The sequence below is a fragment of the Artemia sp. Qi Xiang Cuo genome, chromosome 17, assembly GCF_049724085.1.
Source record: "Artemia sp. Qi Xiang Cuo chromosome 17, ASM4972408v1, whole genome shotgun sequence".
Taxonomy (NCBI): domain Eukaryota; kingdom Metazoa; phylum Arthropoda; class Branchiopoda; order Anostraca; family Artemiidae; genus Artemia; species Artemia sp. Qi Xiang Cuo.
This window is the reverse complement of record NC_142810.1, coordinates 36002407-36025337: the sequence shown is the minus strand read 5'-3', so window position 1 is coordinate 36025337 and position 22931 is coordinate 36002407. Positions and strand designations below refer to the sequence as shown.

General features: G+C 35.7%; 1 protein-coding gene across 1 annotated transcript in view; it reads right to left on the bottom strand.

Moving 5' to 3' along the window:
• l(2)09851 (WD repeat-containing protein 1 l(2)09851) overlaps positions 1 to 22351 on the bottom strand; it is a 100022-nt gene extending 77671 nt beyond the window's left edge. Inside the window, exon 1 of the mRNA XM_089103681.1 lies at positions 22272 to 22351. Coding sequence (XP_088959807.1) covers positions 22272 to 22296 — 25 coding nt within the window. The 5' untranslated portion in view covers positions 22297 to 22351. The remainder of the gene's footprint in view (positions 1 to 22271) is intronic.
• Positions 22352 to 22931: the final 580 nt, after the last annotated feature.

Below are 22931 nucleotides of genomic sequence, written 5' to 3'. Positions count from 1 at the left end.
TAAAAAGTACCATAATGAATGCTAAATATAACTACTGGAATAATTTTGCAAATAATCTCTCCAGAGAAACACATGAGCCAATTATACATAAAGTCATAAGCCACATCTGTGGGAAAAAACTTCCCCCAACCCACTCCTGTATGAGCTTATACATAATAATACCCATTATGACAATGATAATGAAAAGCTAAGCTATTTGCCACTCTTTTTGTTAATAAGCTAACATCAAACAATTGTAACAAAATACCCCCAATTCCCATGAACCCAAGTTACCAACCTCGCCCAGGATCTGAGTATATAACCAGCCCATTTTCAATCCTGGAAAAGAATAATGTAATACATCAAATTAGGACCAACACTAGTGGCAGCTACGACAATATACACCCTACATGGATAAAGAATCTCACCCCTCCATAAAAACAGGAAATTCTAAATTGTTATAATCATGCTTGGGCTTCATCTATGTTCCCCAATATCTGGAAATGTTCGTCCCTTTTACCAATCCTAAAGAAAAATAAACCAAAAAATAACCCTGAGTCCTATAGGCCCATAATGATTACTCCTGTGATGGGGAAAATAATGGAGAAAATGATGTATTACCGACTCCTCAGGTTTGTTGAAAAAAATAATATGATCCCTCACACTCAAACTGGCTTCAGGAAACACCATTCCTCAATAGATACTTCTATATTGTTAACAAATGCAATAAATGAATCATTCTAAAAAAAAAATGTCCTAGTTGAAGCTTTCCTAGATTTTGAAGGGGCATATGATAATGTGAACCACCAAATCCTTTTAATTAAACTTGCAAACCTTGGACTACCCCCCAAGATAGTATTTTTTATAAAATCTTTCATAGAATTGCGAAGTTTAATTGTTTGTGTAGGTTTAGCCTCTTCACCCCAAAAGACAATAACCAAAGGCCTTCCTCAGGGAGCAGTCCTCAGCTGCCTCCTTTTTGCCCTGTATCTCTGGGACATGAATCTCCCCCACACGAATCTACAATATGCTGATGATCTGATACTATGGTCATCTGGCAACACCTTCGAGATTGCACAGTCAAAGCTGCAAAAGTCACTTTTCCAATTTGAAAAAAATCTCTCAACATTCAGATTTACCCATTGCACCTACCAAGTCAAAAATAATCCAATTTCACCGAAATCTAAATAATGTTAATGCAAGACTAACTCTAAATGGAACAACTATTCCAGAAGATAATCATATTAATTACCTAGGTCTCATGCTAGACCAAAAACTTAATTTCCACCTCCACATTTCAAACACAATAAGAAAATGCAATAGAAAAACAATTATACTAAAAAGACTTCTTTCGACACCCTGGGGATGTAAGGAGAAAACCTTACTCCAGTTTTATCGATCACTAATAAGACAAAATATTGATTATAGGCTCATTGTCTTTGGTGGGTTTGAAGATAAACGAATACAAAAATCTTAAGAAATATGACCCAATGTAATACATCTCTTATTTGGTTTTTACAAATACACAAGCATTGCTTTCCTGCTTAATGAGGGTGGATTAACAACGATAAGTGAGAGACGTAGATTTCTTTTGATAAAATATCTTAAAAAAATTGAATCAAATAGCTCACACACCATACATAATTGGTTCAAAAATCTAGCCATGTATAGAGGAACTGCAGATGAGTATGCCAATATTCAGAAGAAGTTCCCTGTACCCACAAATTCTATTGCACCTACTTTCCCCTATTCCCATCCATGGAATTGGTCAATCCCCAAAATAAATACTTATTTCCCAAAGTGGACTAAAGATTTAACCCCCATCGCTTTTGTCCAGAAAAAATTTTCTGAACTTAATACAATTTACTTATAAAAACCATTTCCAAATATTTGTTGATGGGTCCAAAATGAATGAGAAGGTAGCAAGTGGTGTCTTCCTTCCTCACCTGAAAATTGCAATGGGTGAGAGATTGTATAGTAATGTATCTATAATGTCTGCAGAGTTAAATGCCATAATCATGGTATTAGAACACCTTATTGAAATTAGACCCTTGATTGCTACTTCAAAAAACATTATAGTTTATTATGACTCTTTATCAAGCCTTGAGTTGCTGTATTCAGCTCCTCAGTATAAGCTAGATATTGACACTTATGATAGTATTAGTAATATAGATAATCTTGCTTCAAATGGAATAAGAGCTTATCTTCAGTATATTCCTGGCGCCTTAGGCATAAGTGGTAATCATCAGATTGATGAAATAGCAAAAAATGCTATAAATATCGACCAGCCAAGTGGGAGACCAATCCCCATTACAGATATTTACCGATGGAGACTATCAGATACTATGTTTAATAAGAATAATCCTACTCTTTCCCCCTTTCCAAATAAGTACTTTTCTAAAATTTATCACAGAATTCATTCAGTCTTCATTCAGAGTTCATGGTGAAAAGACCTGTTTTGGATTCAAACCTATTGCAAAGAATAATATCAATGCAGACGAAAAAAATAGCTTTCTCCTGGATTATAAACAAACCTGTGTGGCAAGTTTATCTTTAATGAACTTAATTTACTATTTTTCAGCGCTCGTCACCTGACCATCACGTGTCCTTTGCGTGTATTGGTTTAAATTATTTTTGAAGTGAATTTATAACGAGATGAGCGTTTCCGAGCTTTTGTATTCACCGCTGTTGAACTTTGTTTTTGAAAATTTAAGTGGTGTTGAAGCCGTTGTTTTACGGAAAGGAGTGGACTTTTTTAAAGATTTGGAAACTGTTAAGTCAGAGAAAGCGAAGCTATGGAGTTTTGTGAATGAAAATGATCCCCCCGTCAGAAGGGGCACTAATGCAATTCTCAGTCACCTGCAAGATATTATATACTTTATGAAGAAATGTGATGTCGATGGAGAACAGCTCCCCTGTTTCGTCATCAAAAGGCCAACAGAAGTTCCTTTTATATCTGCTACAGCGTTTAAACAGGTTACAGCCAAGCTTACGAGCCTTGAGCAAGCGATTTCGCTAGTTTCTGCCAGGATTGATTCGTACATTCTGAACTTTCCTCAAATACCTGTGATTAGCCAACCTGCTGCGTGTGATGCGCATACTACAATTTTGATCTCGGATCCCCCGCCTGAGAATGGTGACCCGCTAAAGCGAAAATCAGTAATAGACTCAATTTCTGGTCATCAGCTGGTGTCCAGAGTGCGATCGACTAAAAAGCGGTGGACGGTGAATATTGAGAAATCTGCAGCTGAAGATTTTTGCAAATCAGCAAAGGAAGCTCTACCTGGTTCTAGTTTGAAAATTTTATCTAAAAATCACACTGGTGTTATTCTAGAAGTCTCTTTTGATTTGGACCTTGAAATACTACGGAACCAGTTTGGTATAATCGGGTCTAGTCGATTTGGAACAAGCAAATCGGTTAAGCTTGAATTTGCAGACACGATTACCAAGGGGTTATTTCTCCAAAACGGTGTGAAGATTGGGTATGAAAACTTCCGTGTTTAAGAGTTCAAGCAATTGCCAAAGTGTTGTTTCAAGTGTTACTCCCCAGGAAACCTGGAAAGTGCACATACTAGTAGCATTCCTAATTTCACTCGTTGTGCTAGACCGTATTTATCTATGAAAAGTAATCGTTGTATAGAATCTCTTAAATGTGCCAATTGTGGAGGATCTCATCCTTCTTACAGCCTACGATGCCCTGTAATTAAGAAGATCACTGATAAGGTCTATTCTCAGAAATTGAATCCGGACATAAGTATAGTCAAATTTAATATTAATGGAACGAGAGGCAAGGACTTTTTTATTGATGATCTGTATGTTAATTACGACGTTGTTTGTCTCCAAGAATATTTACTGGCCGCCTTTAGCAAAAATTTTCTGAGACGAAGCAGTGATCACGTTGTTTTTGTGCGTCCAGCTAAAGTTACAAGTGGCCGCCTTTCTGCCGGCTTAGCTTGCGTTTTTAAGAAAAATATTTCTGGTGCGAGTACTCTGCTTTTCCAATCAGATGACACTTTTCTTGCGGTGCGCCTTGGTAATGTTGTATTAATTAATCTGTATCTGCCATATAATGATCGTTCCATTCGTTCACTTCAGAATTTCTCTGGTGCTTGTAATGGTCTTAAAACTTTAATTAAAAAAATATCGGATAACGGGTTGCATTTTGTTATTGCTGGTGATTTTAATACCGATCTAGTTTCTGATAATGTAAGGAATGGTCAGCTTTTTGATTCTCTCCCGGCTTATAAAATTGTTCGGAAGTCCCATGATAATACGTATATTCACCATTCAGGTAGTAAATCAGACATCGATCACGTTATTTGTTTTGTAGCTATTGTCTGCTCGCCAGTTACGGTTCATTTTGACGAGAATGATCTTGGTCACCTTCCGCTGTCTTTTTGTTTATCAAAGTCTGTTATTTGTTCTGGGAGTATGTCTAAGAGTCGTGGTGTACGTTCTAAATGGTTTTATAATCCTGATTGGAATGATGCGAATTTTTCTGTTTATCTTACAACATTGGCTTCACTTCTAAGTACGATTTATGTTCCTTATCAGCTTCTGCAGTGTAGCCAGAATTTTATTTATGCTAAATATGAAATAGACCGATATTATCATTCTATCCTCTCTGCTATGAAAGAAGCTGAAAAAATTTCTGGCCCAGTAAAGCGAATCCGAAAGAATACTCAAAAGCCTCTTTGGTCACTTGACCCTAACTTTAAGGCCTGTAAAAATTAAGCTAAATTTTGGCTAAAAATTTGGACAGATTGTGGTCGGCCTAGGTCTGGTAATGTTTTTTTTATTAATCCGAAAACAAAATGTAGAATTTAAGAAGCATCTAAAAAGTGTCTGATACCGAGGGCTTGATTTTCCATCTTCGCGTAAAAATAGGAGGAATATAATTAATTCAAGTAAAACAGACGATTCTGATGTAAGTAGTAATGCTATTCCACCAAGTTCTTGACATGCATATTATTCGAAGATTGCCTCTGTTTTGAATTATTCTGTTCATAGAAAGTATGGTGAAGCGTTTGTTAAAATTGTCCCTAGATTTCTAAGTCAGCGCTTTGTTTTGCCTATATCACGTTGTGAAGTTTTGAATGTTTTGAATAATGTTAAGTCGAAATCTATTGATGCTGATGGTATCTCTAAAATGCATCTAACTCCCCAATGTGCTGAACTTGTGTCACATCTTGCGCTTTTGTTTCAAATGTGCTTGGCATCTTCTATCGTCCAAGAAAGCTTTTTTGTGTGGCAGCGTGACTTCAATTTTAAAAAGCGGTAAACCGCCAACAGATTGCTCTTCTTACCGTCCAGTTTCTGTTTCTTGCAATATTAGTTTGATCTTCGAGTATATTCTTTTACCTAATCTAACTCAAAATATATTTTTCTTTGATGAAAATCCACTTGGTTTCAGACCTGGTGTAGGGTGCCAACATGCTCATCGTGTCTTTTCTTATATTCTTATTTCTAATTTTTCTAAGGGTAAAGGCGTATATCTCTGTACACTTGATCTTTCAAAGGCTTTTGATTCTGTTGTTCATAGCCAGCTTTTCTTTTCCTTGGCTTTTTCTGGTGTTAATTTTTCGGTTATTTACCTACTACGGTTTTGGTATTCTAATTCTTACCTCCGCCTGAAATCTTCACCAGAAACAACTATTAAAGTGCTTCGTGGTGTTAGGCAGGGAGGTGTTTTATCACCAACCCTTTTCAAAATTTGTATTTCTTCTTTTCTGGAAAAGATCTCAGGCCCTTATTTTTCTGGTTCTACTGATATTTCTTACATTGCCTATGATGATGATATTCTGCTGATTAGTCGTACTAAGCCAGCTCTTTCTGCGATGGTTTTCTTAGTTTCTCAGTCTTTCCTAAATACAGATCTATCCCTGAATCTTGACAAGTGTGAATTCTTATCTTATAATCTGTCTTCGTCTACTCCTCTGGTATGTAATGAACTTTCTGTACTTTCTGTCTTTTCTTTTCGGTGGCTTGGTATTACTGTTTCTAATTCTCTAGCTCTCTTTCGTAAACAGATTGTTGCTGATTCAGTAAGAAAATTCAGTTCAGTTATTCAAAAATTGTAGCAAACCGTGGAAAATATAACAGTAGAGCTCTTGGGCGCTTATTCTCGACTTTTTCTGATCATTCTGTGCTTTATTTTTCGAGTGTTCATTCTGTTCTTAAGCTAAAGGATTTAAAAAAGATTAGTTACATATTTCAAATTTTGCCAATTTCTTCTTTCTCTGCCTCCATGAACTAGAAATCAGTATCTAGTTAAAAATTTCCTTGTCACGGATGTAACTCAAAAGCTCGGTGACCTACACACAATGCTTTCTGGAGATGCATTTTGAAATTTTGGCCCTGACAACGATCTTTTACAGTTCTTTTCTTAGTTTAACTTAATTGCTAGTGTTTGTTGAGTTCTTTTTTGTTTTTCTTTTTTATTATTATGTTTATACTCCACTTGTACTACTTGTTGTCTTGTAGTTGTGGGTAATAAATGATTGATTGATTGATTGAATTCGTTCTGGAACAAATGGACTAACCTTCTTGCATTCTCGTATCAGTTTCCTAATTCAAGTCGTTCAGTTCCCCTGTCCCCTCTTTGCACGTATTGTATTATGAATAATGAAACAATTGACCACTGCCTATTTGAATGTAATATGCTGACGTCTGCACAGCATACCTTGCATTATAAACTGTTAAAGTGCTTCAATCACCAAAAAATCTCACTATCAGCAAATAGCCTTGCCGACTATTCCTGCACACAGAGCACAGAAATCGATATCTATCATCTTATATTTGAACTCCTTGAGTCGAAAGATCTACTGAAAGATATCTGAGAATATCTAATAAATCAGAGACAACCAAGCCAGTAGCTCTGTAGCCTACAGAGTGAAGCAAAAGGAAAAGAGCTAAATAGTATCAACTGAAAAGCCCGCCTGCTGTGAAATAGAAGAAGAAGAAGAAGAAAATACGGATAAAATCCTTTTTAATAGACAGTGTATAGAAATTCGGTCACACATACAGTGACCGTCATCAGTAGTAAAACTAAGCTTTACTACTTTTAGTTTTACTACTGATGACAGTCACTGTATATGTGACCGAAATCTTTGGTATTTTTGTGAATTTCTATACACTGTCTATTAAAAAGGATTTTATCCCTGTTTTGCACTTTTATTTTATCGTCATGGAAAGGCAGTGTGGTCTCCGAAAATATCTACAAGAAAAGGAAGTTTCTCATCCTCTTCTAATTCAACAGTAAACTTTAAATCCCCCCAATAAAAGGAAGGCCATCACCATAATCACATAAGGAATTGCAAACAGCCCTTGGAATGTTGAAATACCTTTCATGGTATATCCCACACCTGCCAAGCTTCAATGATCCTCTTAGTACCTTAGCTAAGGAGAAGTAATTCAAATGGACAAATAAACACAAAGCTACCCTTACAAAAATTAAAGAGTCGATCATAGAGACAATTACATTCTTTGATCCTACAAAGAGTCAGGTAGAGATCCAAATTGATGCTGCCAAATCAGGACTTGGTGATGTCATCCTTCAAAAGAATAAACTGTTTCATTTGTAGCATAATAGCTTCAAAAGAGATAAATGTCATTGGGTGCTATCATTTATAGATATTTGATGGACTTTGTTTTAAGGAGCACAGGAAAGGCAATGGGAGACCACGGAATCAAATGGGGAGGAAAAAATCTCCTGAACTTAGATTATGCTGACGATTTACGCATCCTAGATGAAAGTGTGAGTAAAGTGAATGAGGTTTTAGAGGTTTTGCGAGTTCAGTGTGCTAGAATAGGTTTGAACATTAATGTTAAGAAGACTAAGTCACTAAGGCTAGGAATAAATGAAGATGAAAAAGTGACGTAAATCATACACAAGACTTCAAAGGATGATCTTACATCTACAGCCCTGTGACTTTAGCATAAAATATTGACCTGGCACTGAAACTCAATTTAGAAACAGAGGAACCATTGCTCCAAAGAAAAATTCAGCAATATGTACACTTATATTGAAACTACTACTAATTAAACAAGAAAAGCTATCTGAACTGAAACAAAAACACTCAAAGCTCTAAAGGTGAGGGTCCTAGAGAAAATGATAGAAGAAGGCCTTCTTTGATAGCCACATTCTGAAAGTGAAAAGAAATCTTAGTGCTGTTGACGATGACATCATAAAAGATGACCATCTTGACATCCCATATAACATACAAACTGTAATATTGAATAACATCTATGCTTCACACCTTAGTATCAAGAAAAGGGTAAATTCATCAGTCAATTTTTGGAAGTTTATGGGTGGGGCACACAATTCTCATAGCACAAAAGATAAAAGAAATGTCCAAGGAATCAGAAATGTTCAAAGATTGTGTGATGAAGTGGGGAATACAACACAAGACCTCTTTGGTAGTTAAAATCATTCCTTGTTTAATCGACTAGCTGAAAAAAAGGTAATATAGCTAAGGCCATGATTGTGAAATGATATTGAAAACTGACCTTGAGCTAGCTTTCCTTGGGTACTGGAATTATCCAGTCAATGGTCTAGCTTCTCCGACACAGCTCCAGATGAGTAGAAACTTAAGATCCTTAGTGCCTTGCACCACTGATCACCTATCTCCAAAGGTTGTACCCATGCATGAATTCATTTCCTCAAGGGATAAAGAAAGCAAGGGACAAAAACAATACTATGACCAGCATGCTAAAATATTGAGTCTACAGGCCAAACAGTTTCAGTACAGTCCAACAATCAATCTTGGCAACCTACAACAGTCCTACAAAAAGTTGATGTACCACAATTGCAAATAGTACAGACAAAAGCAAACAGAGTGTACTGAAGGAATAGAAAGCACTTGAAAGTTGTGACTGTAGATAGTGAGAGTTATAACTCTGGTTCAGACACCAGCCATGCTTTGGCATTCAGTGTTATGTTTTCAAGCATCAAGTTAAAGTGTGTTTTGAGCAGGGTTGACAAAATAATTTTCAGGTCCTCCATGTTTAACCCTGCAAAACTTTGAATGCTTTTCACCTTAAATGTTCCAAGGATGTTGCATATGGGTTCCTCAAAACTGTAACATGCCAGAATATCATAGTTCAACATGGGTTCTTAGAAGACATTTACCCATGTTGAAATGACACTCAAAACAATAATCTGCATGTCCTGTGTCAAACTTCATGTTAGAGGTGGGTGGTTTGAGAACAAGGCCAGTTCACAGCCTCACTCACCAGACTTGCCCCAAACAGAGGACATGCATTCTTGTCAAGCCTGCAAAGCTTAATCACTATCTGCCATGGCCCAGAAAATTACTAAGGCTCCCCTTCCTTCAGAGGTGAAAACATAAGTTGGGCTCAAAACCCCTATGCCTTCCCAAGGCCAGAACAGAATTTGCACTTTACTGAAAAAAATATAATTTTTTTTACTTTTATAACTTTAATAAATCAAATCACATTAAAATTTTGATTACTAAATATTAAACTGCCAATGCACATTCGTTTGTGTTTTTTTTCAATAAAGTACAAATTATGTTCTGGCCTTGGGAAGGCATAGGGGTTTTGAGCCCTACTCATATTAATTTCTGCTCGTTTTGAGTTTGACTCGGTTATTTATTGTAATTTCTGTTCGTTTTGGGTTTCATTTATTAATCGATATTGATTTGTGGTAGTTTCACGCTTGGTAGATCATTTGATTTTATTTTTGCTCATTTTTTGTTTAATGGAGTTCTTTACTTTTCTTTGAAAAACTTATTTTGTGGAAAAAGTCTTTTTAATTAATTTCTGTTTGTTTTATATTGACATAGTTTTTTCAGAGAAAAAGAAACTAATACTTTAAATCTTTTCGTTTTTTTTTTTTAAGAATGTATGCCAGCTATTTGTATGCTGGAGAAAAATTTTCAGCAATTTTTAACAACATACACCCTCCTAAAAATCTGGACACAAATAGTAGCGTTTAATTTAGTCCCATACCTCCTCTAGTTGACCTGAAATGGAAAACTTGATACCATTCGAAAAAAAATCTGTTTACTTTCTTTGATAGCTTGGATACTACTACTACTACTAACAACTCACCGCAGCACCAAGCCGCCTGAGGCCAACACAGCTACGCACACTCCTCCTCCACCCCAATCTATTCAAATCCTCCCTTTTTACACCCGTGCACGAAGTTCCCATTTCCTTTAAATCTTTCTTTATGACGTCCTCCCACCCCAGACAGGGACGACCTGCTTTCCGTTTAGCCCTAGATGGTTGGCCGAAAAGAAAAATATTCGGCAATCTGTCATCATTCATCCGCACAACGTGCACTAGCCACCTCAACCTTTCTTTCATTATAGCCCTAGAGAGCGGTATTGAACCACATTTTTCGTATAGCCTATTGTTTGAAATACGGTCAGTCAACCAGGTACCCAGAACAATCCTTAAGCAATTTCTCTGGAAAACATGTAGCAAATCTTCATACGCTTTTCGGAGCGTCCATGGTTCAGAGCCATATTTTGATTTGGTTAAATTTTAAAAGCAGAAGCAGCCCCGAAAGTTTGAACATAAGACCCTCAGTTGTTCTTGAGATACTGCTGAGATGCCTTATTGGGAATAAGCATCAACACAGTGCATTTTGATTTAATCTTATGGCAACGTTTAGTTTTTAAAAATAAAGTCAAATGGGAGGGTGGGCGTGGGAGGGGGATTAGTTCCCCTCCAATCACTTTCGACTGTTAAAAAGGGCATCAGCCCTTTCTATTTTCAATCGAATGAGCCCCTTTCGAAGTTCCTACGACAACTCCTTCGATACCCTGGTCTGCCCTGGTTTAAACAACAACAACAACAACAAAATAATACATTATACCCAAATCAATCTTTACTATAAAAATGTCAAGCCTTCCAATCATTTTCGACTATTAAAAAGGGCACTAGGCCTTTCAATGTTCAATCGAATGAGCCCTTTTTGAGTTTCTACGACAGCACTTCGTATAACACCTTATATGCTCCCAGGGTATAAATTACAACCCTTAATCTAAGGGCTGTGAGGGTGGTTGTCATCCTCTAAGACCTAATTTCCACAACTTTCAACTACGTTGAACAAAATGGCTATCTCTAAACTTTGATTGAATGTGTTTGGGGAAATGGTGGGCGTGAGAGGGGGGTTAATTTCTCTCCAATCACTTTCGACTATTAAAAAGGGCAATTTCAATTTTCAATCAAATTAGCCCCTTTAGAAATTTCTACAATAACTTTCAATATAAAACTTATATACCCCCAGGGCATAACTTACAACCCTTGCACTGAGGGCTCTGATGGGGTTATCATCCTAAAAGACCTTATCTCCAGAACTTTTTTTGACTACGTTGAAAAAAAGGGATATATCAAATTTTGATTGGATGTGTTTGGGGAAATGGTGGGCGTGAGAGGGGGGTAGTTGCCCTTCAATCACTTTCGACTATTAAAAGGGCACTAGCCCTTTCAATTTTCAATTAAATGAGCCCTTTTTGATGTTTTTACAACATCGCTTTCTACAAAAACCTTACATGCTCCCAGGTCATAACTTTCAACCCTTGCCCTGAGGGTTGTGGGGGGATGGGTTGTCATCCTTAAATACCTAATTTCCAAAACTTTCAACTACGTTGAATAAAATGGCTATCTAAAAATTTTTGATTGGATGTGTTTGGGGAAAAGTTGGGCGAGAGAGGGGGGGCTAGTTGCCCTCAAATCACTTTCGACTATTAAAAAGGGCCCTAGACCTTTGAATTTCCCATTGAATGAGCCCTTTTTCAAGTTACTACAACAAAGATTTCATTAAAAACTCATATGCCCTCCGGGCATAACTTATAATCGTTGCCCTGAAGACTGTGGGGGAGTGTCCTGCTCAAAGGTATAATTTTCTGAACTTCAACTGTGTGGAACAAAATGGCTATCTAAAAATTTTGATTGGATGTGTTTGGGGAAATGGTGGGCGTGAAATGGGGGTTAGCTACCCTTCAATCTCTTCAAACTATAAAATAATGAACAAGTCATTTTAATTTCCAATCAAAAGAGCCCTTTTTGTAGTTTCTACGACAACGCGCTCGATAAAAACCTCCCAAACCCCCAGGGTACAGCTTGCCACCCTTATCCTGGGGGCTGTGATGTGGTTGTCGTCCTGAAAGATCTAATTGACAGAACTTAAAACTACGCTGAACAAAATGGCTATCTCAAAATTTTGATTGAATGTGTTTCAGGAAATGGTGGGCGTGGAAGGGGTGATAGTTGCCTTCCAATCACTTTTGACTATTAAAAAGGGCACAAGCAACTCCAATTTCCAATTGAATGAGCCCTTTTCGAAGTTTCTACGACAACTTCTTTGATACGAAGTGCCCAGCTCTAAAGGAAAAAAAAATAAATGATACATGGGGCTAATATCGTTCTTAATGCCCCCAAGGCAAAAATCACAATCCTTGCCCTGAGGGTTGTAAGAGAGTGTCCCCCTCAGTAGTGTATTCTCCATGTGAGAATCAACTACGCTAAACAAAATCGCTATGTCAAAATTTTTATTGGATGTGTTTGGGGAAATGATGGGCGGAGGAGGGGGGGGGGGCTAGTTGCCCGCCAATCATTTTCAACAATTAAAAACGGCACTAGCCCTTTGAATTTCCAATCGAATGAGCCTTTTTTGAAGTTCCTATGACAACACCTTCTATAAAAAACTTATATGCCCCCAGGGCATAACTTAAAACCCTTACCCTAAGGGTTGTGGGGGAGTGTCTTCCTCAGAAACATATTTTCTAACTAGAAATAAACTATGCTGAAGAAAATAGCTATCTGGAAATTTTAATTATATGTATTTGAAGGGATGGCGGGCGTGAGAGGGGGGCTATTTACCCACCAAACACTTTAAACAAATAAAATGGGCACTAGACCTTTGAATTTTCAATCGAATGAGCCTTTTTTGAAGTTCTATGACAACGCCTTCTACAAAAACCTTATATGCCCCCAGGTTATAACTTAAAACCCTTGCCCTGAGGGTTGTGGGGGAGTGTCCTCCTCAAAAATATATTTTCTATCTGGAAATCAACTAGGCTGGACAAAATGACTATCTCAAAAAGGGCACTAGCCACTCGAATTTCCAATCGAATGAGTCCTTTTAGAAGTTTCTACAACAACTCCTTCGATACGAAGTACCCAGGTATGGAGAAGAAAGAAGAAAAAAATAATACATTGTGCCCACATCGTTCTTTACTTAAGCAGCGTGAAAATTACATTTGCTAAGTTTTTTTGCCATTTTTATAGGATCTAACTAGTCAAATAATTTTAAGATGAATATATCAATTTGGATATCCAAAAAAATTGGTTTATTATGGTTATTCCAAATATAAGACAGAAAAATTATCAAGTCAACTATAGTCTGGCCTTTTCCCCACATTTTTGAGCAGATTCTCATCAAAATTCTATACAAAAATCGATTTAGGAAATGTGGAATTCATCCTTGGTCAGCAAATGCAATTGATCATACAAAATGCTTGATGCAGAAAAAAAAACACAGTTAAAGAGTCTGAAACTCGAAATATACCAAGCACCAAAGCATCTACACTAAGCATGTAGGCTTCAGTGGCACTGATTTGTACACTGTGCTCTTCAACTCCTCACCTACAATGTCCAAAATGCAAAGAAAAACCAAGGCTTGTTACCACACTTAAAACCATCAAGAATAGACATGAGCCTAACGTCCTTCAAGAATTTTATCAGCAAATGGAAACATGCCTTCATGGACAGGAGAAACCTCCAACCGAAACCTTTTTACTTTTGGTGAGATATAAAACAGGCTACCAAGGCAGAGGAGCTTCAGACAAGCATATCAAATATTTTGCTACTTTCTGTTTCTCATACAAATATAATAAATGACTCCTTTCTTTGCAATATTATGCCAGAAACTGCACCCCTTTTCCTTGCTGAAAGCAGCTTCAACCAAGGCCCTTCAACAATTGGAGGTGCTTCAGTTGAAAATCAGCCCAGCCCCTCTTCACTTGCACCACACCTTCTAGTATAACTCTCTTCTGCCCCAGTTTGGCAATAAGACCACACAGAGCTCCAAACATCTCAAAAACAAGGATCTGCAGCATCTGATCCTTTATTTTCTATTCTAATGAATGCCATTTTGACTTTTGAGGAGAAAAAAACAGAGCAGAAGAAGAAGAAAGCACATGCTCCACTGTAATACTTGTTATCTAGTGAAACAAGCATTGAGTCCCTGAGTCAAGCATATGAGACAATGCAAAAGACAGCACAAGGTATGGTATTACTTTGCTTATCTCTCCTTTTCTACTAAGATTTTATTCTGTTTCTATTTGTAAAGTGCTTGGAGAGGTTTTTATTGGACTTTTGAAACAAATTTTAGGCTCTCATGTCTAGAACACTTTTTTTTTTAACATCATTCCAACATTTTGGCCTAGTATTTTCTACAAGAAAGTTATTTATTTGTTTCTATCAATCAGTGGTAGGCCTAATGCCTTCCGATCTTTTTTTTTAACTTTTAGCTTTTTCTTCTGTTCACTGGGTAGTAATTGCATTTCAAAAGTATGACTAGTGTGGTGGAGTGCATACATAAAGCTAAACAACACATCTCAATTTTTTAAGTTGGTAAAGATGTTGCTAAAATTAACTGAATAAATTTGAGGTTTTCTGACATGACCAACAACACTTTAAGCAGCCTTGAGTACTGGTTCTGCATGTCTCCCAGAGGTTAAAGGCAGGCCAACTTAGCAGCCCTTACCACTGGGGTGTAAGAAGGGACTCATCAGGTGAGAATTATACCAATTTTAACTTGTAAGTTGCCTACAGTAATCAATCCTTGGGTTAACGCCACTGCTACTGCTGATGCTTGATGTTTTTTGCTGACTGCTTTACATTCTTCAAATTACAGAACCCCCTGCTTTGCTATTTGTAATTTACTCCTAGAGTGTGGACCATATCCTGCCTTATATCATTGCTTACTCTGTACCTGTTTTGTTGTTTACATCAGGTAAGAAATAAAAAGCCAACTCAAGCAATCCTGTGAACTGAGGTCAGACAGCTCACTCAAATTCTCTGGATCAGAATCTGTTTCAGAGCAACTACTCATGCCCACTAACCACATAAAGAGCATAAAAATCAAGAATACAATGCAAGCAGATTCACTGCAACCTGGCCACCTTAAATCTTCAGTTAAAAGGTTACTTGATGACCTCATAATGGCTAAGATCTCTCTTACACATAATTTTAACTGGTCCCACATTATACTTTAGGCCAATTCTTTGAATAATATGTCTCTTCTTAGTTATTTTTCTTTATGCTTGTCTGTGATCCTATCACCATCATGTAGCTTGATTTCTAGAATATTTTTGTCAAGTCAGCACAATTACAGCTCATATAATCTTGACTGGTGACACATTATACTTTGAGCCAATACTTTGACGAATATGCGCCATCCCAATATTATTTCTTTATCTTTGTTTGTAATCTGATCCACTTCATGTTTTTTCATGTCAGAACACTTGCAGCTCACATAACTTTTACTGGTCCCATATAATAAAATTGGACCAATACTTTGAATAATATGTGCCATCCTACTGATATCTCTTTCAGTTTGTTTGAGATCCTAACAACTTCATGTAGCCTGATTTCTATCAGATGTATGCCATGCCAGCATACTTGCAGCTCATCTAATTTTGACTGGTGCCACTTTATACTTTGACCCAATACTTTGAGTAATATGTGCCATCCCATCACCTTCAAGAGTGCTGCAAATATATTAAACTAAATTGATAGATTTATATTTTTTTGTTACAACATAATGAATGGCTTCTGTAGCCATGAACTTTATGATGTTACAATTTTCTCTCTTATTCTTTACTGTCTTTAAATAATTTGGACTGGTGCCGCATTATACTTTGGGCCATTACTCTGAATGATATTTGCCTTCACACTGATATTTCTATATGTTTGTTAGGTATCCCATTAAATTCATGTAGCCTGATTTCCATCATATTTTGTCATGGAAAAAATGTTTGAGAATGTGAGTTCATTTCCCTTGTTGAATAATTCTCTGTTAAAAAAAAAACCTGTTTTGAGGACCCTCCAGAAAGTGTAAGGTCTTTTGAAGTCTTGAATAACCTTTCACTGTCTTCCTGAACTTATTATGATGTTGATGAATATCTTACAAAAATTGCACCATCAATGTCTGCTAAGGAATCCTTGAATGTGTTTTCTCTAAACATTTGGAGACTGAAGTCTAAATAGGATGGTCTATCTGTTCTATTAGGTGATTCCCACCTAAAGATGTACCCTTACCATATAATCGGACTGTCTGAGACATGGTTTAGTCACATAGAGGAAACTTCTAATTATTCCCTATAAGAATATTAAATAAAAAAACAACAAGCTTTTTCAACTGAAAGTAAGGAGCAAAATTAAAACTTAAAATGAACAGAAATTATTATGTATATGAGGGGGTTTACCCCCAAGTCAATACCTTCCCTTTTATGCTAAAGTTTGAATTTTGTTCCAATTCTTTAAGAATGACCCTTGAATCACAAAGGTTATTTAATTAAAATAGATAGCCCTTTTGAGAGTACTAAAAAAAAAAAAAGAAAAAAAGCATAAAGAGTGAGGTGTTGACTAGGGGGCAAACCCTCTCATATACGCAATAATTTCTGTTCGTTTTAAGTTTTAACGTTGCTCCTTACTTTCAGTTGAAAAACCTTGTTTTTTTTTTATTTCTGGTCGTTTTTCAAATAATGAATGGAAATCTGGCGCCCCCTTCATAGAAATGTCCCCTTCCCCATGAAAACATCCTCCATGGAAAGATTTCTATGTAATCCCCTCCCCCCACTAGAAAAAATCTCTTCTGAAAATGTCTGTATACTCCCCAATAACCAGTACTATATGTAAACAATGGGCAAAGTTAATAACTTGCAGCCCTTCCTCCAAGGCTGTGGGGAATTAAGTCATCTTCAAAGACATAGTTGTTAGGTTTTTGACTATGCTGAACAAAATTGGCTATCTCAAAATTTTGATCCACTGACTATGGGAAAAAAATGAGCATGGGAGGGGGGCTAGTTGCCCTCTAAATTTTTTGGTCACTTAAAAAGGGCACTAGAACTTTTAATTTCCGTTCGAATGAGCCATCTCGTGATATTCTAGGACCACTGAATCAATACAATCGCCCCTGGGAAAAAAAACAACAAAGAAATAAACACGCATCCATGATCTTTCTTCTGGCAAAAAAATATAAAATTCCACATTTTTGCTGATAAGGGCTTGAAACCTCAACAGTAGGGTTTTCTGATATGGTGAATCTGATGGTGTAATTTTCATTAGGATTCTATCCCTTTTAGAGGGGTGTTTCCCTGTTTTTTCGAATATAAGGCAACTTTTTCAGGCTTGTAACTTTTGATAGATAAAAATTAACTTGATGAAACTTATATATTTGAAATCACCATAAAAAACTGATTTCTTTTATGTATCTATTGGTAGCCAAATTCCGTTTTTTAGAGTCTTGGTTACTATTGAGCTGGGTTGCTCCTTACTTAGGTCTACAGTTTGTTATCATGGACTGTTGTTAAAATGTTCTGGTGGTATTACCATCTTAGTGCAAAGTATTTGAAATACGTGAGAAGACCAGATCTTGAGTGTTTTTTTTTTTTCAAAAGTTGCTAATAGTTATGCCATTTACTCTGTTGTTATTGAATTATTAAATGTTGATATAGAATGTAAATTTGTTGGTTTGTTTTATAATCCCCCTCCTTATCCTTCAGATCTTTTTCTTCATCCCTTGACCATTTTCTTGCTCAGCTTGATATAACTTCTGCTAAAGAAATATGTCTTTTGGGTGATTTAAATATTAACTTGCTCCAGCTTAGAGGAGATGGTCTGTCATCAACAAGGCCATCAACAAAAGTTGGAAAGGAGCAAAACTCCCACCTTTCTTCCATTCTGGCCAGTCCGAGTTCTCAACAGAAGAAGCTGTTCATAGATTCAATGAGTTCTTTTTAGATTTACCTGTTCCCCCAGTTTTGCCTGAGCCAGCAGCTGGTTCACCATCTGTTTTGGAATCTTTATTCATAATTCCTTGCTCTCCAGAAGAAGTTAATGGAGTAATTTCTAGTTTTAATAATTCCAGGAGTGAGGATGCAAGTGGATTGTGTAGCTTAGTTGTAAAACAAGCTGCTTTGACAATATCTCTGCCACTGTCACATATTTTCAACTTATCATTCTCTTCTGGTTTTGTTCCAGAAGCTTATAAAATTTCAAGAGTTATCCCTTTCCACAAGTAGGATGACCCATCTCAGATATCAAAATGTAGGCCTATTTCTCTACTGCCTGTTGTCTACAAAATCCTTGAAAAGTTGATGTTTAACAGACAGGTACATCTTTTTCAGGCAGTTATGTGTGAGAATGGCAGCCCTGTATTACTCTACTCTCAGTTGGGCTTTAGAGCTGGAATCTCCATGGAGTTAGCTCTAATTGTTGCAACTTAGTACATAAGATGAAACCTTGATATTGGACTTAAGGTAATTGGTATTTTCCTGGATTTTTCCAAACCTTTTTACATGGTCAACCATCCATTATTGTTGCAGAAATTAGAAAGGTATGGAATAAAAGGAGTGTTGCTCTGGTGGTTTTAATCATATTTTCAGACCATTATCAGTATGCAGAGATTGATGGCATCAAATCACACTGTCTGCCTGTAAAAAGTGGAGTTTCCCAGGGGTTGATTCTGGGTCTGCTACTGATAGATAGATAGATATTTATTGGAAAAGAACCATCACAAACCCTAGCGGGCCAAATTCGCATTTCTTAAATCTATCTATCTATCCTATTAGACACCACCAGAATAAAGCTGTGTTTGAACTTTCCCCAAGGTATCCCTATGTTGAATTGTACAATGATACTGGGATTAAAATGATGATTCCCTGGTAAAAAAGAATCGTCTCCTCCTACCTTATAAATTTTTACATTATTCCCTTCCTACATGTCTGTGTAGTTTTTTCAAAAAGCTCCATCTTCAAATATTTCCCTTTTCCTTCCTAAGTCCATCTACCCATTGAACTTCTGCTGTTTCAAAATTATTTTTCCTAGTGTTCCCCAATTTATCTAGCTACTAAGCTAGGAAATTCTCTTCCCTCCAATATTTTGTGTGAGAGTTCTTTTCTGATATTGTTCAATTCTGCTTGTGGGTTTCTTAGATTGTAGTGAGATTTTTGTATTTTAGTCTTTTTCTGTATTTTTTTTTTCTTTTTTTTTATCTTTGTCAATAAGTTTGCACTTTTTGTTATGTATTGATATATAGCTTTATTTTATAGAAGGTTTTTTGTTTTATTTTTTCTGCATTTGAAATTGTTGCTGTATTGATTGGGTCCCCTACAAGCTCAGCTTTTGGGGCTACAATATCTGATGTATTTTTTCTTTGTCCTTTACTCTTTCAGTTTTTGTTCTTTATTATTGTATTTGTTTTCTATAATACTAATAAAATTGAAATGAATGAATGAATCTCCCCAAATATTTTTGGGTACTTGGTAAAATGGATAATAAGTTGGTAAAATGTGGTGCTTTAAGAAGTGCCACAATTTTCCCAACATCAGCAAAATTTTTCTTTGGTTAAATAAAGACCATAAAAATAGGCTACTGTCCTTTCATCTATAGAAATCCTGAACTTTGTAAGCAAATGCAGCAGTTTTACTAACTCTTGCAATAACTTTATAGATTGTACCACAATTTTCCATTTGGTTAAAGAAAGAGCAAGAAAATAGTAATATGACCTATACCAAAATCTCAATCTTGGTTGGTAAATGTAGCAGTTTTACCAAATTGTGCAGTGATTTTATGTATTGTATTTGAAACAGATAACATGTTAATTATGAATTAAAAAATAGTTGGTAAACATAACTGGATATCTGGTAAAATCCCTCACTCCCTCCAAAGCATTTTAGCAAGTAATGTATATACACGAGACTGTAATATTCTATCAGAAGAAAGCTCTTAAATTTGGAAAAGATAGCCACTTTATCCCCCCCCCCTTACCATCACACTATGGGCCAGAACTGACGGAATTCAAGAGAAAATGAAAGAAATAAATAAATCACCGATTCACGCCTGAAACTGTTAATGTATTTCTAGTATATAACTTTGAATTTCATTCAGGTTTGTAATTTTAATTTAATTTAGTCCTTTTTTCAAGCACAGGATATAATACTCCAGCTAAATTGTCTTTTTTTGCTTGGTTACAATGAAACATGCAACGAGTGCTGGCTTCGGTGGCAATAGTTGGTGCTGTATTTATTGCCACAAAGCAGGGACTGATCCTGGATGCTTTTTGGTGGCATATGACAGGTGTTACAGGCACATGCATAGGTGATGTATGAAGATCTGTCAACAAATTAGGCAGGAACACCAAACAAGCTCAATGAGTTCTTCAAGTAAAAAAAAGTAAAAAAACTTTTACTGCCAAACATGTTTAGAAGAGTAGAAGTTATATCTTCTTAGTTAAAACTGTCTCTTTTGTAACATTTTTTTTTACTTTTTGATATCATATTTTTATTTTTTTTCAATACAAGTAACTGAAGGTGTAAGTTTTTTTTACTTTTTTATATTGTTACTTTTATTTTTTTTCAATAAAATTATCTGAAGGTTTAAATGTAAAGAAACCGGTCTGATCCCTCTTATAAAACCAGTTGTTTCCCATGTTGGTTTTTCAGTTAACATGTCAGAGTATTCAAACAAAAGTAAATGTCAGAAAACTGGTTTGGCATGTCATGTGCAGGTTCATTGTTTTGAGTGTTGGAAAAGTGGGCCACTTTTATATATTAGCAATATTTCTTTTAGCACACATTTCAAAGTGTATGAAAACAAGCAGTGGCAGAGCTTTCAGATGATGTATAAATCATATCTGAATCAGTTGTTTTGTGGTTTTTGTACTAGTTAAATTACATAATTTTATTTCCATGGTTTGCCAACTGGTTTAATACACTAGTGTACAAAAATATAGCCCAAATTATATATTTCTCATGAGCCTTTTCTCTTTCTTGATTTTGTGACTGCTGATTCAATCTATAGGTACAAAAGTTGAAATAAAAGTGACAAGTGACAAATGCATGGGAAATATTTAACTTGGACTTTATATTTGGACATTAGGGGAAGGGTGTTTGAGCATAGTGGAACTGCAGTTAAAATGGGTTAAACTATAAACTATATTACAATCTTTTAGTCACTTTTACCCAAAAGGGCTTAGCCTAAATTTCACCTCACCAGGACATCTTTCTTACAGCATGTCACTAAACCCTAAATCAGTGAAAAACCTTTAAACCATTGTCACAGAGTAAAGAGACACAACATAGACCTTAGTTTCAATCTGTAGTGCAAATTTACGTCTAGGTAGGATAATTTAGTACAAATGTCCTAATTCAGAAGCACTTGAAGCAGTAGCCTACAAATTAACTTACTTTTAGCCTTTGCCTATGGTAGCAGGAAAGAGGAGTGGTAAGTTTTTACCAAATCATATTATTGACTAACAAATAAAGCAAATATACCACTCAATGTCTTTTTTTATGCTCTTTCTAAATACAGTATAATAATAATTTTTGGCAGAAATGAACTTTACCCCCACCCCTATATATACCATTTCAGGGTACATATTTGTACATTAGGGGGGGGGGGCAATTTTATTTTTGATGTAAATGGGTGGTAAGTTTAAATTTTACCCCCACCCCCTAATGTGCAAATATATACCCTGAATTGGCATATAGGGGTGGGAGTAAAATTCATTTCTGATAAAAATGATTATTATATTTGGAAAGAGCATAAAAAAAGGGATCAACTAGTTCATTTTTACTAGGCTAGGCCTAGTTGGAAAAGGAAAGTTTTGCTGGGGCAACATTTAATGTCAACTAGTTGGCAAATTTAAGTGTTGTTGGGGAGAAGTTATTTGTGAACTAGTTGGAAAAATTAAGTTTTGCTGGGGAGAAGTTATTAGTCAACTAGTTCGCAAATTTAGATTTTTCCTAGGCTATACAGATGGGCCAAATTTTCCAACTAGATGACTAAAATGTTTTTAATTATAAGGAGATTGGATAGTACCATTCTATATAAGCTTATAAACTAATTTTTTCCAATAGTCAAAGGGTGGAGTCCCTAAAAAAAGGCATCAAGTAGTATAGGCCTATTCACTTTATTCGTAAGTCAATAATATGATTTGGTAAAAATTTACCAAAGGAGTTTTACTAGGATGAGCAGTTTTAATACCTGAATATTGATTTGACCCAATTTTAATACAGTCATCTTATTACCTTTGGATTGTCTTGTCTCCTCCATTATAATTTGACAAACAAAACCACGCTCATAGATGTTTGAAAGTAAATTGCTCCAACTAAATGAATTAAGGATAAATTATTTAAAATCCCTAAAATAAAATTCAAATGAATTTACTGAAAAATGTGCATTGTCAGTTTATTATACATATACTGATATTTATTCCTTAAAATTTTAATTAATTTTGTTTTCTTAAAGTTAAAATGAAAATATTTAAAAAATATTTTGTCAGTAGAGTACAAATTATATTCTGGCTTTTAGAAAGCATAGGGTTTAGAGCCCTACTCTGATTAATTTCTGCTTGTTTTGAGTTTGACTTATTTTAGTTTCTGTTTGTTTTGGGTTTCATTTATTTATTTATCAATAAAAAAGACTTTTTCCACAAAATAAGTTTATCAAAGAAAAGTAAAGAACTCCATTAAACCAAAAATGAGCAAAAATAAAATCAAATAATCTATCAAGCGTGAAACTACCACAAATCAGCATCGATAAATAAATAAGACTCAAAACAAACAGAAATTACAATAAATAACCGAGTCAAACTCAAAACGAGCATAAATTAACATGAGTAGGGCTCAAAACCCCTATGCCTTCCCAAGGCCAGAACATAATTTGCACTTTACTGAAAAATATAAATG